This window comes from Eretmochelys imbricata, chromosome 6 (genome assembly GCF_965152235.1).
Source record: "Eretmochelys imbricata isolate rEreImb1 chromosome 6, rEreImb1.hap1, whole genome shotgun sequence".
Classification (NCBI taxonomy): domain Eukaryota; kingdom Metazoa; phylum Chordata; order Testudines; family Cheloniidae; genus Eretmochelys; species Eretmochelys imbricata.
Genome location: NC_135577.1, coordinates 61384049 through 61400936, shown reverse-complemented (window position 1 = coordinate 61400936; position 16888 = coordinate 61384049). Strand labels below are relative to the sequence as shown.

General features: G+C 43.3%; 1 protein-coding gene across 2 annotated transcripts; it reads right to left on the bottom strand.

Annotated features, from left to right (window-relative positions):
• Positions 1-5004: 5004 nt before the first annotated feature.
• On the bottom strand, positions 5005-16884 carry NDUFS3 (NADH:ubiquinone oxidoreductase core subunit S3). 2 transcript variants are annotated; one of them, XM_077818681.1, is made up of 7 exons: positions 16759-16884; positions 14778-14846; positions 13551-13648; positions 13079-13228; positions 8937-9062; positions 6198-6317; positions 5005-5264 (listed from the first exon to the last, which is right to left on the bottom strand). In XM_077818681.1, exons 1-7 carry the CDS (start codon positions 16799-16801, stop codon positions 5097-5099), a joined length of 774 nt encoding a protein of 257 aa, XP_077674807.1. In that variant the 5' UTR covers positions 16802-16884; the 3' UTR covers positions 5005-5096. The 2 variants fall into 2 exon arrangements, with proteins under 2 accessions (XP_077674807.1, XP_077674806.1); XM_077818680.1 differs by lacking the exon at positions 16759-16884 and adding an exon at positions 16426-16728.
• Between the last annotated feature and the right edge of the window lie 4 nt (positions 16885-16888).

Genomic DNA, 16888 nt, shown 5'->3' with positions numbered 1-16888 from the left:
TGGGCCATTTCCTGCACAAATCCAGGTTCTCTCACCCCCTCACTCCCCTCCAAAAACCACACACACAAACTCACTCTCCTGCTGGTAATAGCTTATCCAAAGTGACCACTCTCCCTACAATGTGCATGATAATCAAGGTGGGCCATTTCCAGCACAAATCCAGGTTTTCTCATCCCCCCCCCTTTTCCCGGGGACACACACACACACACACACAAACTCACTCTCCTGCTGGCAATAGCTCATCCAAACTGACCACTCTGCAAGTTTAAATCCAAGTTTAACCAGAACGTCTCGGGGGCGGGGGGGTAGGAAAAAACAAGGGGAAATAGGCTACCTTGCATAATGACTTAGCCACTCCCAGTCTCTATTTAAGCCTAAATTAATAGTATCCAATTTGCAAATGAATTCCAATTCAGCAGTTTCTCGCTGGAGTCTGGATTTGAAGTTTTTTTGTTTTAAGATAGCGACCTTCATGTCTGTGATTGCGTGACCAGAGAGATTGAAGTGTTCTCCGACTGGTTTATGAATGTTATAATTCTTGACATCTGATTTGTGTCCATTTATTCTTTTACGTAGAGACTGTCCAGTTTGACCAATGTAAATGGCAGAGGGGCATTGCTGGCACATGATGGCATATATCACATTGGTGGATGTGCAGGTGAATGAGCCTCTGATAGTGTGGCTGATGTTATTAGGCCCTGCGATGGTGTCCCCTGAATAGATATGTGGGCACAGTAGGCAACGGGCTTTGTTGCAAGGATAAGTTCCTGGGTTAGTGGTTCTGTTGGGTGGTATGTGGTTGTTGGTGAGTATTTGCTTCAGGTTGCGGGGCTGTCTGTAGGCAAGGACTGGCCTGTCTCCCAAGATTTGTGAGAGTGTTGGGTCATCCTTCAGGATAGGTTGTAGATCCTTAATAATGCGTTGGAGGGGTTTTAGTTGGGGGCTGAAGGTGACGGCTAGTGGCGTTCTGTTATTTTCTTTGTTAGGCCTGTCCTGTAGTAGGTGACTTCTGGGAACTCTTCTGGCTCTATCAATCTGTTTCTTCACTTCCGCAGGTGGGTATTGTAGTTGTAAGAAAGCTTGACAGAGATCTTGTAGGTGTTTGTCTCTGTCTGAGGGGTTGGAGCAGTTTCCACGGTATGCATCCGATGAAGTGAGCTGTAGCTCACGAAAGCTCATGCTCAAATAAATTGGTTAATCAGCCTTCAGTTAACTCACTGTCCACTTGTGTGATTGACTTCATCTCAATAAACAATACCAGCCTTGAGTTTTGTAGTTATATATACACAAAATCCCACCTAGATCACTCCCCAGCTATTACCAGGTCTCTACCCCTGTGCACCCCTGACAGCCCCTTTCCTCATTTACAATCCCACTCATGCTAAGGCTCTCTGACCTCTGGAAAAAAACAAACAAACCTAGGTTAGGAAGACAGGAGGTAGAACTGAAGTATACACCTTTTTAGCAGGAGGACAGAAGATTCCACTCTGATGTATATGCTGCCACCAGAATCAGTTAGACTATTGTACTGAGGCTCAGAGCTAATGCTCTGGCTGGTGGTTTGGGTCTGAGCATGTAGCACAGGGCCTTATGCAGCTGCATGGGCCTAGGGCTGCCACTGGCAGTTAATATGGTTGCATTAGCTACAAAGGAGATACCACCCAATGGAAGAGGTATTTGTGATCCACAGAAAGTCCAGTGGCTTAGGAATAGGGAGGCTCTGAATCTCTCTCCTAAGGGAAACTGTTTTTGCCTATAGTTTGGCTAGAAAAGGAGGCTGTATTTTTACAATAGCCCTGGATTTCTGAAGTCAGGCTACTCTTCCTCACTTGCTTCAGATCCAGTTACTCCTTGTTAAACCGTTTAATCTAGGATGGGATCTCTCAACCTTTTTTGGAGAGTGAACATTGTAGTAGAGATTGTCTTGAGCACACCTCCCCTTTGCCATTACATCCTCTGCTTGCAATAACTACAGCAGTTGCTGGCATACAAAATTAGTGTTAGGAAAATATTTAGGTGATTTTAATGCAATTTAGCACTGGGGTGGAAGTTGGCAGTATGTGATCAGGCAGTTACCTGTGGAGCACCAGCAAATTCTCCACGTATCGGTTTGAGAACCACTGCCGCAGGAGGGTATTTAGTTATAATTTATATTTTTTTCTTTGTTGATTTTAAGGCAGAAACTCAGGTAAAGCTATCAGCATTCTCTGGCTGCTCCTCTTCTGCGCATCTGTAAGTAGATCAGATCACTGCACTGGGCCTTGCTCTGCTAATTCATGCTAGCATTTGTCAGGGTCAGTAGCAATCCCAAAGCATTTCAAACAGCTGCTGTGAGGAAAGTTGGTCTGTTCCTCCAGTGGGATCTACCAGTCCCTACCAGTCAGGGCTCTGAAGACACCTGAGCATGGACAACTTTGGGTTCATGCTCTCCAGTGGAGGAAAAAAAATGTACATTTCCCACAGAACTTGAAATATTTCAAAGCAATGCAAATCCATCTCTCATTGGTCCAACCAACATTAGGTCATGACTCCTCTCCCTTATTGTTACATACTACCCCTTCCAGCTCCACCAGCACTTTAGTCACTAGTCTGAGCAGCACTAAGTGAGGCCTTGTAGTCTCCAAGGATAGCATGGATGAGTGAGTAGGCTGCAGCTACAAGCATGGTTTTACACTGTTATAAAGCCCCAGCTTTCTCTCACCAGAAAGGATTTGGCCCCCGTCATAACCCTAGTTTCCTCAGTAAATACTCTGGATAAGATTAAACTCGATAAGTTTATGGAGGAGATGGTATGATGGGATAACATGATTTTGGTAATTAATTGATCTTTAAATATTCATGGTAAATAGGCCCAATGGCCTGTGATGGGATGTTAGATGAGGTGGGATCTGAGTTACTACAGAAAATTCTTTCCTGGGTATCTGGCTGGTGAATCTTGCCCATATGCTCAGGGTTTCGCTGATCGCCTTATTTGGTGTCAGGAAGGAATCTTCCTCCAGGGCAGATTGGAAGAGGCCCTGGAGATTTTTCGTCTTCCTCTGTAGCATGGGTCACTTGCCGGAGGATTCTCTGCTCTCTGAAGTCTTTAAACCACAATTTGAGGACTTCAATAGCTCAGACATAGGTGAGAGGTTTTTCGCAGGACTGGGTGGGTGAGATTCTGTGGCCTGTGTTGTACAGGACTCAATAATGGGCCCTTCTGACCTTAGTATCTATGAATCTGTGGGTAGCCAAGAGCTTGTCCTTAAGCCAAGTGCTGTGCTCTGACTCCATTAGGACAGCGGTTTGGACTCTACCACCACTTCCTTTAGCAGTCCTAGCATTATGTCTTAGCTTGGCAGGGCCCTGCACTTCTTGCCCATCTCACTCAAGCTCCCCACTCACGCAAGAGTTTTCCTTCTGTTTCAGTGACCATCCCTCATTTTTCTGGCTTATCACAGTCACATTATCAAAAGGCTACATGTACTATGGTTCATGGTACTATGCCCCAAGCAACTTTGTGGGGTTGCAGCAGGGAGCATGCTTTATGAAGTTCTATCTGCAATAATGGATAAACTGCCAAAACTACTACTTCTAGCACAATACAGCTGTCCCATAGCTTTCTATATTCCCACCGAACAACAGCACCAGGTCATGTTTTATAGGTCATGTTTCTAGCAGTGGCCACAAGAATATTTTCTACCTAATCACCTCAGATGATGGGATGTGTAGGCTTAAAGCAAAGCTGGGAATTGTATAAAACCTAGAAGGCCTGTTGACTGCTCTGACTACTGCTTCCCTCTCACAAGAAAAGCCATAACTTTTCATGACTATGCTGAAGACAACTGTCCTTCACTAGACAAGGCAGCTCTAAGTCAAGTCCCAAACACAAGGAGTTGCAGCAGCCTAAAGAAAGCCAAAAAAAAACAAAACCAATGCTCATGAGCATACAGTAGGGAAGAAAGCATATCTTCCATTGTTCCAATGGATAATTATCAAGACCGTTAAAAATTTTCACCTTGTTTCCAGTCTAAATTTGTCTAGCTTCAACTTCCAACTGTTAAATTGAAGGGCCCATTCTCATATTTTGATCCTCACATAGGTACCTATAGACTGTAATTAAGTTACCCTTTAACCTCTTTCTTAAGCTAAACAGATTGAGCTCGAGTCTGTCACCATAAGGCATGTTTTCTAATCCTTTAATCATTGTGATGGCTCTTCTTTGATCTCTCTCCAATTTATCAATATCATTCTTGAACTGTGGACAACAGAACTGGACAGAGTATTCCAGCAGCAGTTCACCCAGTGCCAAATAAAGAGCTAATATAGCCTTCCTACTCAATATTCCCCTCCTTACACATTCAAGAATTGCATTATTTTTCAGTCACTGCTTCCCAGGATAGAGTCCCCCAACCTATAAGAAAGGAACAAAGAACGTAAGCCAAGGTGTAGAACTTCACATTAATATTATGAGTTTTAAAACACAGTAGTTTGCTTGTGCCCAATTTACCACGTGATCCAGATCACTCTGTAGCAGTGATCTATTCTCTTCATTATTTACCACTTCCCCCAATCTGTGGGTCATCTGCAAACTGTCAGTGATGATTTTATATTTTCTTCCACGACATTGATAAAAATGTTAAACAGCATAGGCCCAAGAACTGAGCTTGGCAGGACCCCACTAGAAACTCACTCGCTTGATAAATCCCTATTTGTAATTGCTTGTTGAGACCTGTCAGTTAGCTGGTTTTCAATCCATTTAACGTATCAACAGGTTATGTTCTTGCCACACCAGTTAATTAAATAGAAAGAGGACATTTGAGTTCTGCATTATCTGCTCCCCTTTTCCTTTCTATGCTCTAGTCCCCGCCCTAGTTCTTCCTCATAGCAGTCCCACACAGTTTATGATATTTTTTTTCCTGTAAGTGATTTTACATTTTACAGTTAATGAAAGACAAACAATCCCAGGTGCTCTTCAGCCAATTAGAAACCTGTATTTTCCATTCATGAGTTCACAGACAAGGGTCTCATGTCAGGTTTTATTCATATAAATATGAAGGTAGAACAGGAAGGTCAGTGCCACACAGGAAGTTCCCAGCATCCTCTTGGTCCTGCTGCTATTTTGCATCTCCTTTCTTGTCTCCTGCTTCTAGTTTCAGGGTCTCTGGAGCTGTGCGATAGGCAGGAAATGTCTCCCAGGGACTGTTCAGATCGAATTTGCGGAACTCCTGAGCCAGCTCCACAGGCTCTGCCACCACCCGTTTCACCTCATCATCATACCGCACCTGCAACGGGGCAAAAACCAGCTGGTCACCATGGCTTGTTCCCAGCCACTGAGCAGCTTCTTCTGTTAGCCAAATAAAACTGCTCACTCCAGTTTTTAGTTCAAAGCTCATGAGAGCTCAGGACACATGGCATAAGGAGAATCAGGCAAGGTGCAGGTGTGTACCATCCAGCTCTGTCACACACATCAAGCCTGATCCCTTGCTATTCCAGTCCTGATTTCCCAACCTCAGCTCTGCAGATGTCCTTTCCTACAGCACCTTCTGCTATTCCAGTTCTGTTCCACCTCTCAAAACAAAGTTAATGCACCTAATCCTGACCTGCAGTCCCTTCTCTTCTAGTCCCCAGATTCAATTGTGCAAAAATACTAAGCTTTGTGATGCAGTCACTTGGAACGAGGTGGAGACCAAACAAACTCATTTCATTTGTGTTTTAATCTAGATAAAAATCTAGGTTAGAGGAATGGAATGTGTGAAGAAAGCTGAGGCAGCTAAACGTGATGGCTTTGTTGCTTTGCCATTAGATTTGAAACACCTTGACTCCCTGGAAACAGAGGTTCCAGAAAGATCAGCTCAATCATTAAACCCTCTGAGGGAGTTAAACTTAGTCTTCAGCCATTCCGTGGGAATGAGTTCGATGTTTTGGATGGAGCATTAAAAGTAGACAGTCCTGTCTTCTTTGCCATGAAAGCAAAATTTCTTGCTACTCTTGTGTAAGAGGAAAGGTTTACCCTGTGTCTCTGGCCCCAAATTCCCCTATTATGCAGGGTGTGGTGTGTTGGCTAAATTCTAGGGGGGATATACACAGTGCCTGAAAGGGACTGAGAAAATTGAAATGATTATTAAGGAAACACTTCAGAGTTCCATAACAGCCATGGCCCAACTCTGAAGCATAGATGGCTTTCTGAATGCAGAGTGAACCAGAATTCTTCATACCTCTACATATCCGGAGAGTGGAAAGTCCTTCCGAAATGGGTGGCCCTCAAACCCATAGTCTGTTAGAATTCGCCTCAGGTCAGGGTGGTTGGCAAAGAAGACTCCATACATGTCCCAAACCTAAAAGAAAGGAAACCAAACAAGCCACACATCACCCCATCTTAGAAAAGCCCCTCAGTGTACCTCAGAAGCTTAAAACTTCCACACCTCATCTAAGAGGGACCAACCCAACAAAGAAAACCTCTTCCCAAAGAGGCCTGCGCAGCCTCCTTTTTCTTTCTCACCCTAAAAAGAAGCCACCCCCCGCGTATACTGTACGAACAATGTGTAGGCTGGATGCCTGGACAGTGCAGTGGCTGGGCAGTTGATCGGGGGCACTGCTCATAGATTCTAATGTCAGAAAGCACCACTGAGATCATCTAGTCTGACCTCCTATATAAAATTATGGGTTTTAAGGAGGCTTGGCAGAATTCAATTATTTATTTGCAATTTAGACAGATAATACTGATGTTTATTTTAAGCATTTCCCCCTTCAATTTAAGTTTCCACAGTTGTGCAAATTATGGGTTTTAAGAAGCATTTTTCCAATTTTTCATCTATTTAAATGTTCACAGCTGTGGGAAGTTATAGGGGGGACAATTATTTAATGACAGTAGACATTGAGATTCAAAAAGTTAAAGCTTTACCGCTGTTAAAACACAAACTGTCAACATCACGTGTCAAAAGAAAGTCAATATCCTAAAATCAACCTGTAGCTTACAAGCAGTATTTTTCTTACTTTGCCTGTCAAATTCTATCATCATCATCGGAAATATTTTTTTCCACCAGTTTGGCAAAAATCGACATTTCCAACATTTACTGATAAAAATCTAATCCTTCCAAGTTTATGTATAACACAGGCCTTAGAACTTTCCCAAAATAATTCCATTTGAATTTGAGCTTATATTTAAAAAAAGTAAATCCAACCTTGATTTAAAAATTGTCAGACAAATTCAGACAGGAAATAAGATGCAAAATTTTAACACCAAAGGTCATTAACCATTGGAATAACCACCATCCTCACTACTCAACCTGTGGCCCAATTAGCACAGAGCTGCGGCCCATGTGACATCCTCAGGGCAATGCAGGTAGTATTGGATGCGGCTCACATAACATATTATGGGTCACATGTGTGATCCACAATGGTAAATAGGTTGATAACTACTGTCCTAGAGGATAACAACCTTATAAGGAATAGCCAGCATATATTTGTCAAGAACATGCCAAACCAACCTAATTTCCCTCTTTGACAGGGTTACTGGCATAATGGATGGTGGGAAGTAGCAGATGTGATATATCTTGATTTTAAGAAGGCTTTTGACACAGTCCCACATGACATTCTCATAAGCAAACTAGGGAAATTTGGCCTAGATTAAATTACTATGAGATGGGTGCACAACCTGGCTAAAAGATTGTACTCAAAGAATAGTTATCAATGGTTTGCTTTCCAACTGGGAGGATATATCTACTGGTGTCCCATACTATTCAATATTTTCATTAATGACTTGATAATGGAGTGGAGAGTATGCTTGTAACATTTGTAGATGATACCAAGCTAGAAAGATTGCGAGTACTTTGGAGGACAGAATTCGAATTCAAAATGACCTTGACAAAATTGAGAATTGGTCTGAATTCAACAAGATGAGATTAAATAAAGAAATGCATAGGACTTCACTTGGGAAGGAAAAAAATCAAACGCACAACTACCAAGTGGGGACTAACTGGCTAGACAGTAGTACTGCTGAAAAGGATCTGAGGTTATAGTGAATCACAAAGTGAATGAGTCAACAGTGTGATGCAGTTGCAAAAAAAAAAAAAAAAGCTAATATAATTCAGGGGTGTATTAACAGGTGTCTCGTGCATAAGACATGGGAGGTAATTTTCCTGCTGTACTCAGCACTGGTGAGGGCTCAGCTGAAGTTGTGTGTCCAAATCTGGGCTTCACACTTGAGGAAAGATGTGGACAAATTACAGAGAGTCCAGAAGAGAGCAGCAAAAATGATAAAAGGTTTAGAAAACCTGACTTATGGGGAAAGGTTAAAAAACTGGGCATGTTTAGTCATCAGAAAAGGAGACAGAGGGGGACCTGATAATCTTCAAATAAGTTCCAGGCAAGAAGAGGATGGTGATCAGTTGTTCTCCATGCCCACTGAAGGGAGTACAAGGAGTAATTGGCTTAATCTGCAACAAGGGACATTTTAGGTTAGATATTTGGAAAACTTTCTAACTATAAGGGAAGTTAAGCACTGGAACAGGCTACCAAGGAAGGTTGTGGAATTCCGATCTATGCAGGTATTTAAGAACACTTTGGACAAACACCTGTCATGGATGGTCTAGGTTTACTTGATCCTGCCTCAGCACGGGGCTGGACTTGAGCTCTCAAGATCCCTTCCAATCCTACGTGTCTGATTCTAAATTGTTCCAATGGTTAATGATCCTCACTGTTAAAAAAAAATCTACATCTTATTTCCAGTCTGAATTTGTCCAACTTCAACGTCCAGTCATTGGATCTTGTTATACCTTTGCTCAAAGCCCTCAGAAGAACGTCAAGTGCCTCTTCTCCCATTCCCAAGGGCAACACCACTCCCTCCTACACAGTTCCCAGAGGAATAGGGTTTCACTCAAACATGGTCTCCTCCAACCCCCACATGGATCCTGTTCCCAAACACAAAGCCCTTGGGAAAGCACACTGGAGCTCACCTCTCTTTCATACCAGTTTGCTGCCTGGTGCACTGACACTGCTGAATCGACAGGTGTCAGCTCATCTGTGTACGTCTTCACCCGGATCCGAGAATTGAAGCGCAGAGACAGGAGATTATAAACAATCTAAAGGGAATTGAGAAAAAGCAACCAATTTGTGTCCTAGCTCACATATAAACTGTCTCCCGGAATGACTTGAGATTTTTATAGTGAAATACCGGCTGAAGGGGCACAGGCAAGGAAGAAGAGAGGTTTTCAGATGAGTTTTCCAGTGAGACCATGATAGCACTTCATACCTATGGAACAAGGGTAGCCACTCCATAGTTAAAGTTCAAGCTAACTTTCCTATTATTAGCCTAATTTATGAAAAAAGGAAAGAAAAAACCCAACCATCTCTAATTTCCCCAGAAACAAACCAATTCTCCTGAAACTTAACTGGCCACATTTAGTGTTACTGTCTATACCGTGGATTAATATTTTACATTGTCCAAAGCATGTGAAAAGTAATAAGAGTTTAACTTGACCAGTTTATAAAATGAGCAGAAATCGGAGACAAACTACTATTACAACTTGGATGCATTTACACTAAAAACTGATCAGGGAGGTGCAAAGCTTTTGGCAAGGTCACCAATTGTTTTAGACTAAGATATTGCTAGAATGGCAGGAAGTGTCAGCGTAGAACCCTAGATATGTTTTGATTGGTTAATTCTGATGGGATGAGGATGTCATCCCTTTCTAGGCATTGCATTATTAAGGCGTCACTTGGCTACTAGCTTAACTTTACAGGAAGGAAGATGCATTACTGTGTGCCAACCAGTCTTGCCAGTATGGTCACATGCTAGGAACCAGGAATCTACCATCACACTGATTAGCCTTCATTGGCCACCATCCTGAAAGATGTCCTGACCAGAATGGGCAAGGAGAAGCAACCAGGTGACATCTCCATGTCCATAAGGTTAGCTAAATCCTGAACAATACCTGAAGTGTGAAACTTAGGTACTGCTATTCCCTCCCTTGTATGTAAGTTTCCTTCCCTGTTCATCCCTCTCCCTCGTATTCTGTTCTATATAGGTCCATATACCACACATCACTGAAGTATCTGAGTGCTTTCCAGTAGTGCATTAAGCAATGTAACTACAGAGCTGTTATGTGTGAGTTACTCTCTCATCCTCTCCCCACAGCGAGAAGCACGTGCAGTGGTGTGTCTTGTTTTGGTAGCTTTGCTTGTTTGAATGTACCTATTCCTATGTATTTACATTAGAAAAGGCAAGGTAAAAAATGCGCTTGGCACTTGTAGTGGAAAGTCGTGAGGTTTATGAGGGCTGTTAGTTCTTGGGGGAGTTCATGCCAGTCTTGGACCGCCCCGCAGAGAAAGTTCGGTCTCCTGCACAGGTGAGCCTTATTCTTACTGTTGAGAGTTCCACTGTGCCATAAGAGCATAGTTGTCAACCACAGTCTTTACCCTGGAGCTTTAGGTGGTCTTTTAGCTCTCCTGGGCACAGGTCATGGAGCACTTTGAAGATAAGGACTGAGACATTGCACCTGGTTCAAAATTCTAAGGGAAGCCAGTGTAGAGGGCAGAAGACTGGTTTGATATGCTCAGAGTAGGCTGTGTTGCTGAGGAGACGTGCTGCAATGTTCTGTACTATCCAGAATTTCCTAAGGCCGAAGCCTTCATGCCTGGGTGTACTGCAGTAGTCCAGTGAAGAGGTGTCAAAGGTACAAATAACCAAGGCCAGGTCTTCATCCACCAGGATGGGATGCAGTCTCCAGGCCAACTGAAGATGGTAGAAAGCAATATTCACAGGTGATGCCATTTGAAACCTCAGTGTCAACGATGAATCCAAGGTTACTTCTAGACTACGGACTGAATTGACCAATTGTGGGTGTTTGCCTTCAACCATATGAGGCTGCATTGTGGCTGCAAACTCTTCAAAATCATTTTCTTTGCCCACTAGCATCACCTCTGTCTTGCTTAGTTCAACTTCAGCCAGCTTTTCTTATACCACTCCCCCTACCTCTCTCTTTTTGCCTAACAGACCAGCTTAACCAAGACACGTCCATCCTTACACCACTGCTGAGAGTCTGTGGTCAAAAAGGCAAACAAAACCAATGCCTTAACACTGGTAAAAGTCTTCCAGGTCTCAGAGGAGGTACAAGTGAAAGAGAGAAGCTGTGCCTTCTTGTCTTTTCTGTGTGTGTGAGCATCTGTGTTTTGAAACAACTGAAAAGCTACTGTGTGGGATTTCAAGAGCACCTAAGGGAGTTAGGTGCCAATTCCCATTGAAAGTCAGTGGGAATTAGATACCTAAATCCACTAGGTGATTTTGAATATCCCACCTACCATTTATAACTAATTATTTCCTGCAGTTTATAAAAAGCTATTAATACAAGGAAGTCACTTCAAATAAAAATTATTATTAAAAAGAAAGTTGATAAATTAAGTTTCAAATGCTTTAACTTTCTTATGTGGTTAAGAAGAGATTTAAAAATATATTTCATGTTGGTTATATGCAATAGGAGTTTAGTGTTTATATAGAAAGGGTTTTCACTGGTGTAATTAGATCAACTTTAAATAGATTTAGCTACCCTGTTGCAAATTTTTTGAACATAAACCAAGCCTAAAGAAAGGGTAATACTGTTTTTAGGAGTTTGATACCAGTAAAACAGTTTCAGCCCAAACTCTTAGTTTTTTGTTTTAGAATACACCTTTCATCTGATATGGAAACCCCATGAGGTAAAAGAGAGAGATGTTGTACCAGACTGTGTAAACTGCAAAAGAGAAACTGCCAGATTCTATGGCGGGACAGAGGCTAGTACTAGAAAAGTGTGTGAGAGAGAGTGAGATCAGGCATAAGAAGTTAGGTGAAGCAAGGCCATGGAGGATTTTAAAACAAAGAAGGCACCTTCAGCATAGATGTAGATGCAGCTAGGTAGGAGCAGAGCCGAGACATGAAACTGTAAACATTTTGGGGTTGGGACTCTCTCTTTGTTATGTATGTGTATGCTGCTTAGCACAATGGTGCCTCAAATCCTGTTTGGGGTTTCTGGGTGCTACTTCACAACTAGTGCTAAATAACTAGAGAAGTCTGCCTACCTACAGAGGCCACCCAGGAGAATGGAGCTGTTCAGAGTTGAAGGCTGCAATGAGGGCAAGGAAGATGAAGCAGAAGGAGCAGACATCGTCAGAAAGAAGGTGGTTGGTGAATACATGGAGAAGAAAGTTTTGAGAGTCATGGTCAAAGTAAATCAGTGGCTTCAGATCCAAAGAGTAGTATTACTCCTGGGGAAATTCTGCGCCAAAAAATTAGAAGTTCTGCAAAATTCTGCATATTTTGTCAAAATAACACAATATAATCACACCAGTTTCAATTATTTTGGATCATTTATTTCAAAATACCTGTCGGCGAGTATGTCTGTAACAATACAGACAAAAAAAGTTTCCCCTAGGAGTAGAGAGTTAAAGAAACTTCTGCAAGAGCCCAGTTGCTGTTTCTCTGTAATGCTTTTGTCAGGTGCCTCGGTCTAGGGTCTCACATACCAGCTGGGCACATCTTGGGGGAAAACTCTGCCCTTTCAGTCTTAGACATCCACACCCCCAAACCCCTCCAGAACCCAGCTGGGGGCACCCCCCAGCTCAGACACCTGCTGATGGGCACACCCCAGCCAGACATCCAAACCCCCTACCCCCCAGAGCCCAGGAATCCAGAGAGAGAAACAGCCTGTTGCTGGGTCCAGCGTGCTGGAAACTGCAGCAGCCCAGAACCCTCCAGCTCTCTCCCCCCGAAACAGAGTCCTGTATTTGGGAGCTGGAGCTCTGCTGGGTCCAGTGGCCCCTAATGGTGGCCAGCAGCTCTGCAGCAATAATTCTACGGGGAAAAATGAATTCCTGCATTGGGCAGTGGCCTCAGGGTCACTATTTAACTGGGTGTGTTAATAATATGTCAGTGATACAACTGATTCTATGCTCAGTGGGTTAAGCAAAACCTGAAGTTCTCAGAGCAGATAAGCATAACTGTCACAGAATGCAAATGACCATTCAATGCATGGCCAGAGCTGTAAATAACTGCTTATCTTAGTATTCAACACCATCATCTTCTATAACTCTTTGCAGATCTGTACCTTCAAGGAATAGTTCCTACCTCAAAACGATATTGTCGAGTTGGGACATCAATAGCAGTCAAATCAGCCAGGGATTTAAATTGGGCATTGGTGTGATCTCGAAGAAAAGTCAGAATTGGAACAACCCCATCAGGATGGATAAATATCTCCAATTCATTGAAACAGGTCACCTGTGGAAAGGACAGAAAGCAAATTAGTATAGAAGCTGAAGGGATTGAGCAGTGCATTGAATAAAGCAGGATACTCAGATCAGGAGGGTTTGGGGCCACATGATCAGGTATATCACATCAGACCAAGGAACTCAACAGCAGAAATGTTTTTTAGCCAGTTCTATCGCTCTCTTCCACCCAGAGCCCTGTACATCTGCAGATATCCACAGACCATGTTTGTGGACTGGATGCGGATATGAATTTTGTATCCACGCAGGGCTCTGCCAACCAGCTCCTCACTACACATACCCCAAGCAAGAATGATTTGATTGGTAATACCTACCTGGACTTGCTGGATATACTTGGGCAGAATTTCAGCCACATACTCTCCAAAAGCACATAGCTGGTTCTGGGCCACTTCATCCTTTGGTCGAACAGTAGCTGGAAAGAACAACAGACTTCTCAGAGCTATTGAATGGTAAGCCATAGAAAGAGGAGCAGTAACTCCCAGCCCCACACTAGCTCAGCATGACTCTACTCAGCTTGGCCATAGGTCTGTCCCCCAGCAGGGAGCAGCTAGGTAGGAGGAGACAAGCCATGACTGTAAAGATCAACTTAATGAGAGGGAGGCACCTCACAACGTGGTGAACTAAATGGCTATCTACCAACACCAGGAGGAACATGGATAGAGTCTAATCTACAAGATGCATAGCATATTTAGGAAACAGACTTTGGTAAGTGGGCAAATCTACTCCAGTGCCCAACCATCAGGTGTCAGACAACAGAGCATCCTGTCACCATGAATATGAAACTGCTTGCATCACACTGGGCGGAATCAAAAGTGGTGTAGAAAGTACAGGGATGTTATAATTCAGTAAAAGGAATAAAGTGAGAGAAGTTTAGATTGAACATCAACAAACATTTCCTGATTTCCTAAATCCTAAAGGGATTTAACAGACTGATTCCTGATAAGAGGAAAGCAGTTTCTCCAGCACATAATGTCTTAGTTTTACAAGGACAGTCCCCATTTTCCATATAATGTTCTAGCAGCTCAGCAATTTCTTTCACAACGCCTGAAGTGTCCTTGTTTTTTCATTCTGTCTGGTTTATTTTTTTTGTTGTTCAAGATTTACTGAAACACAGAATTAGATCTGCGGTGATCACCAGAAACAGTCTAATGGAAAGAATATTCACTCCAAATGCTGTACATTACACTGAAGAGAGAAATTTCATGAGTTTAGACACCAAAACTGTTCTTTTGCTCAAAATGCTTGTTAACATTTATTCAGTATTTTATGATAAATCAATTCAGAAGACAAAGCTACCGAAGTTAAAAATCCTCTTCCTCTCTGAGAAATATGCAAGTGTTATGGAGTCAGAAGCTGGCAGTTGCAGCACCAGCACACTTAGAAAAAAAAAAGCACATACATTTTCTTTTATATATCTAAATGTCACTGCAAAAACGTTCTGGGTTGATTTTGAAAATATGGTCACCTTACTGAGTTATTCTAAATGAGACCCACTTTACAGACTCCAGGAGTTGGTGAAATACTAATAAACTCAGACTTACGATGGGTCTCTGTTGTGGAGCTCCCTTCAAAACGAGCTTGTTGCAACAGCACTGCCGGGCGTGCAGCAGCTACAAAGAGAAAGAGCACAGATGAAACTGTCTGTACCACATACTCCATTTCTCCTCTAAGGAGGAATGCCTTCTTTCCTCCTCTCCAGAGACCAGGAGACTTCCTCATGTTGTCCCATCCTGATGAGGTGAGCTTCATTTTAACATATGGGAATTAAGTCTGACCTTCCCTTGCCCCCCCCCCCCCAAACAATAATCATATAGTGTAGTGAAAATACCCCCAAAAGAAATCCTGAATGTGCAGTCCAGCAGACAAGTGCTACTCACACACACAAATTCTACCAAAGAGGCCTATTCCCTCCACTAAGTACTATGCAAAAACAAAGGCTATGGTGATACCTTTTCCATACGAAGCAATAAACCCTCCTCTCCTAAACCAGAAATCTGATTAATCACACTTTAGGAGTGGAGGATGTATCACTCAATTTCCTACAGCAATATCTAAACCATATGCCCAACTATTGTACTTAGAAGTGAACAATGCTCGATATACTAGAGCAAACAGTAACACAGTGATATCCTGCCTAACGGAAAGAACAGATCAAATATAACACGGATCTTGGAGATCCCTTCTTTCTCTCTTGATGTTTATATCACATTCATCACCACGTTATTCAAGCCTTCTCCCAAAAGCGCTAACTCAGCAGATATTTTACTGCACATGAACAGGCAGAGTCTTACTAATCCTGTATCGGAGGGGTAGCCATGTTTGTCTGGATCTGTAAAAGCGGCAAAGAGTCCTGTGGCACCTTCTAGACTAACAGACATATTGGAAAAAAGAAAAGAAGGACTTGTGGCACCTTGGAGGCTAACAAATTTACTTGAGCATAAGCTTTCATAAGCTACAGCTCACTTCATCGGATGCATTCAGTGGAAAATACAGTGGGAAGATTTATATACATACAGAACATGAAATAATGGGTGTTACCATATACACTGTAACAAGAGAGTGATCGCTTAGGATGAGCTATTACCAGCGGGGAGTGGGGGGAACCTTTTGTAGCAATAATCAAGGTGGGCCATTTCCAGCAGTTGACAAGAACATGTGAGGGGGGAATAGTTTTACTTTGTGTAATGACCCATCCACTCCCAGTCTTTAATCAAGCCTAAGTTAATTGAATCCAGTTTGCAAATTAATTCCAATTCAGCAGTCTCTCACTGGAGTCTGTTTTTGAAGTTTTTTTGTTGAAGAATTGCCACTTTTAGGTCTGTAATCGAGTGACCAAAGCGATTGAAGTGTTCTCCGACTGGTTTTTGAATGTTAGAATTCTTGACGTCTGATTTGTGTCCATTTATTCTTTTACGTAGAGACTGTCCGGTTTGACCAATATACATGGCAGAGGGGCATTGCTGGCACACGATGACATATATCACATTGGTAGATGTGCAGGTGAAAGAGCCTCCGATAGCGTGGCTGACGTGATTAGGCCCTATGATGGTGTCTCAAGCTTTCGTGGGTGAATACATGCATGCATCCAACGAAGTGGGTATTCACCCACAAAAGCTTATGCGCCAATATGTCTGTTAGTCTATAAGGTGCCACAGGACTCTTTGCCACTTTTACTAAGCCTGGACTCACCAACAGAAGCGAGGCCCAGAGACACCAGGGAGACGCGGGGGGCCAGTGAGACACAGAAGACATTTGCCATTCAGCTGCACAGAAGTAAAATCTTTCCCCGAAGGCGGCACGAGGCGACCCAGCGAGGCAGAGGAGAAGTGGGCAGGAAGACAGCCTCTGCCACTGAACCACTCTCGGCACGGCTGGAAGGGGACACGGTGACTCCTGTCCCAGCCAAAGGGGGCTGCACACAGGCCGGCCCTACCGAGGGGCTCCTCGCCTAGGCAACCCGACTCACGTGGGGCCGAGGTCACGGGGGCCCCGACTCTCTCCCCACCAGCCCCATTGCCTCACCTCTAAGGCCAGCCCGGGCCAGACCCAGCGCTGCTGCTAACATCCTGCCCCGGGCAGCGAGCCGGGGACACGGACAGACAAGGGCACAGACCGGAAACGGAAGGCGCCTCCACGGTTAACTTCCCCAGAC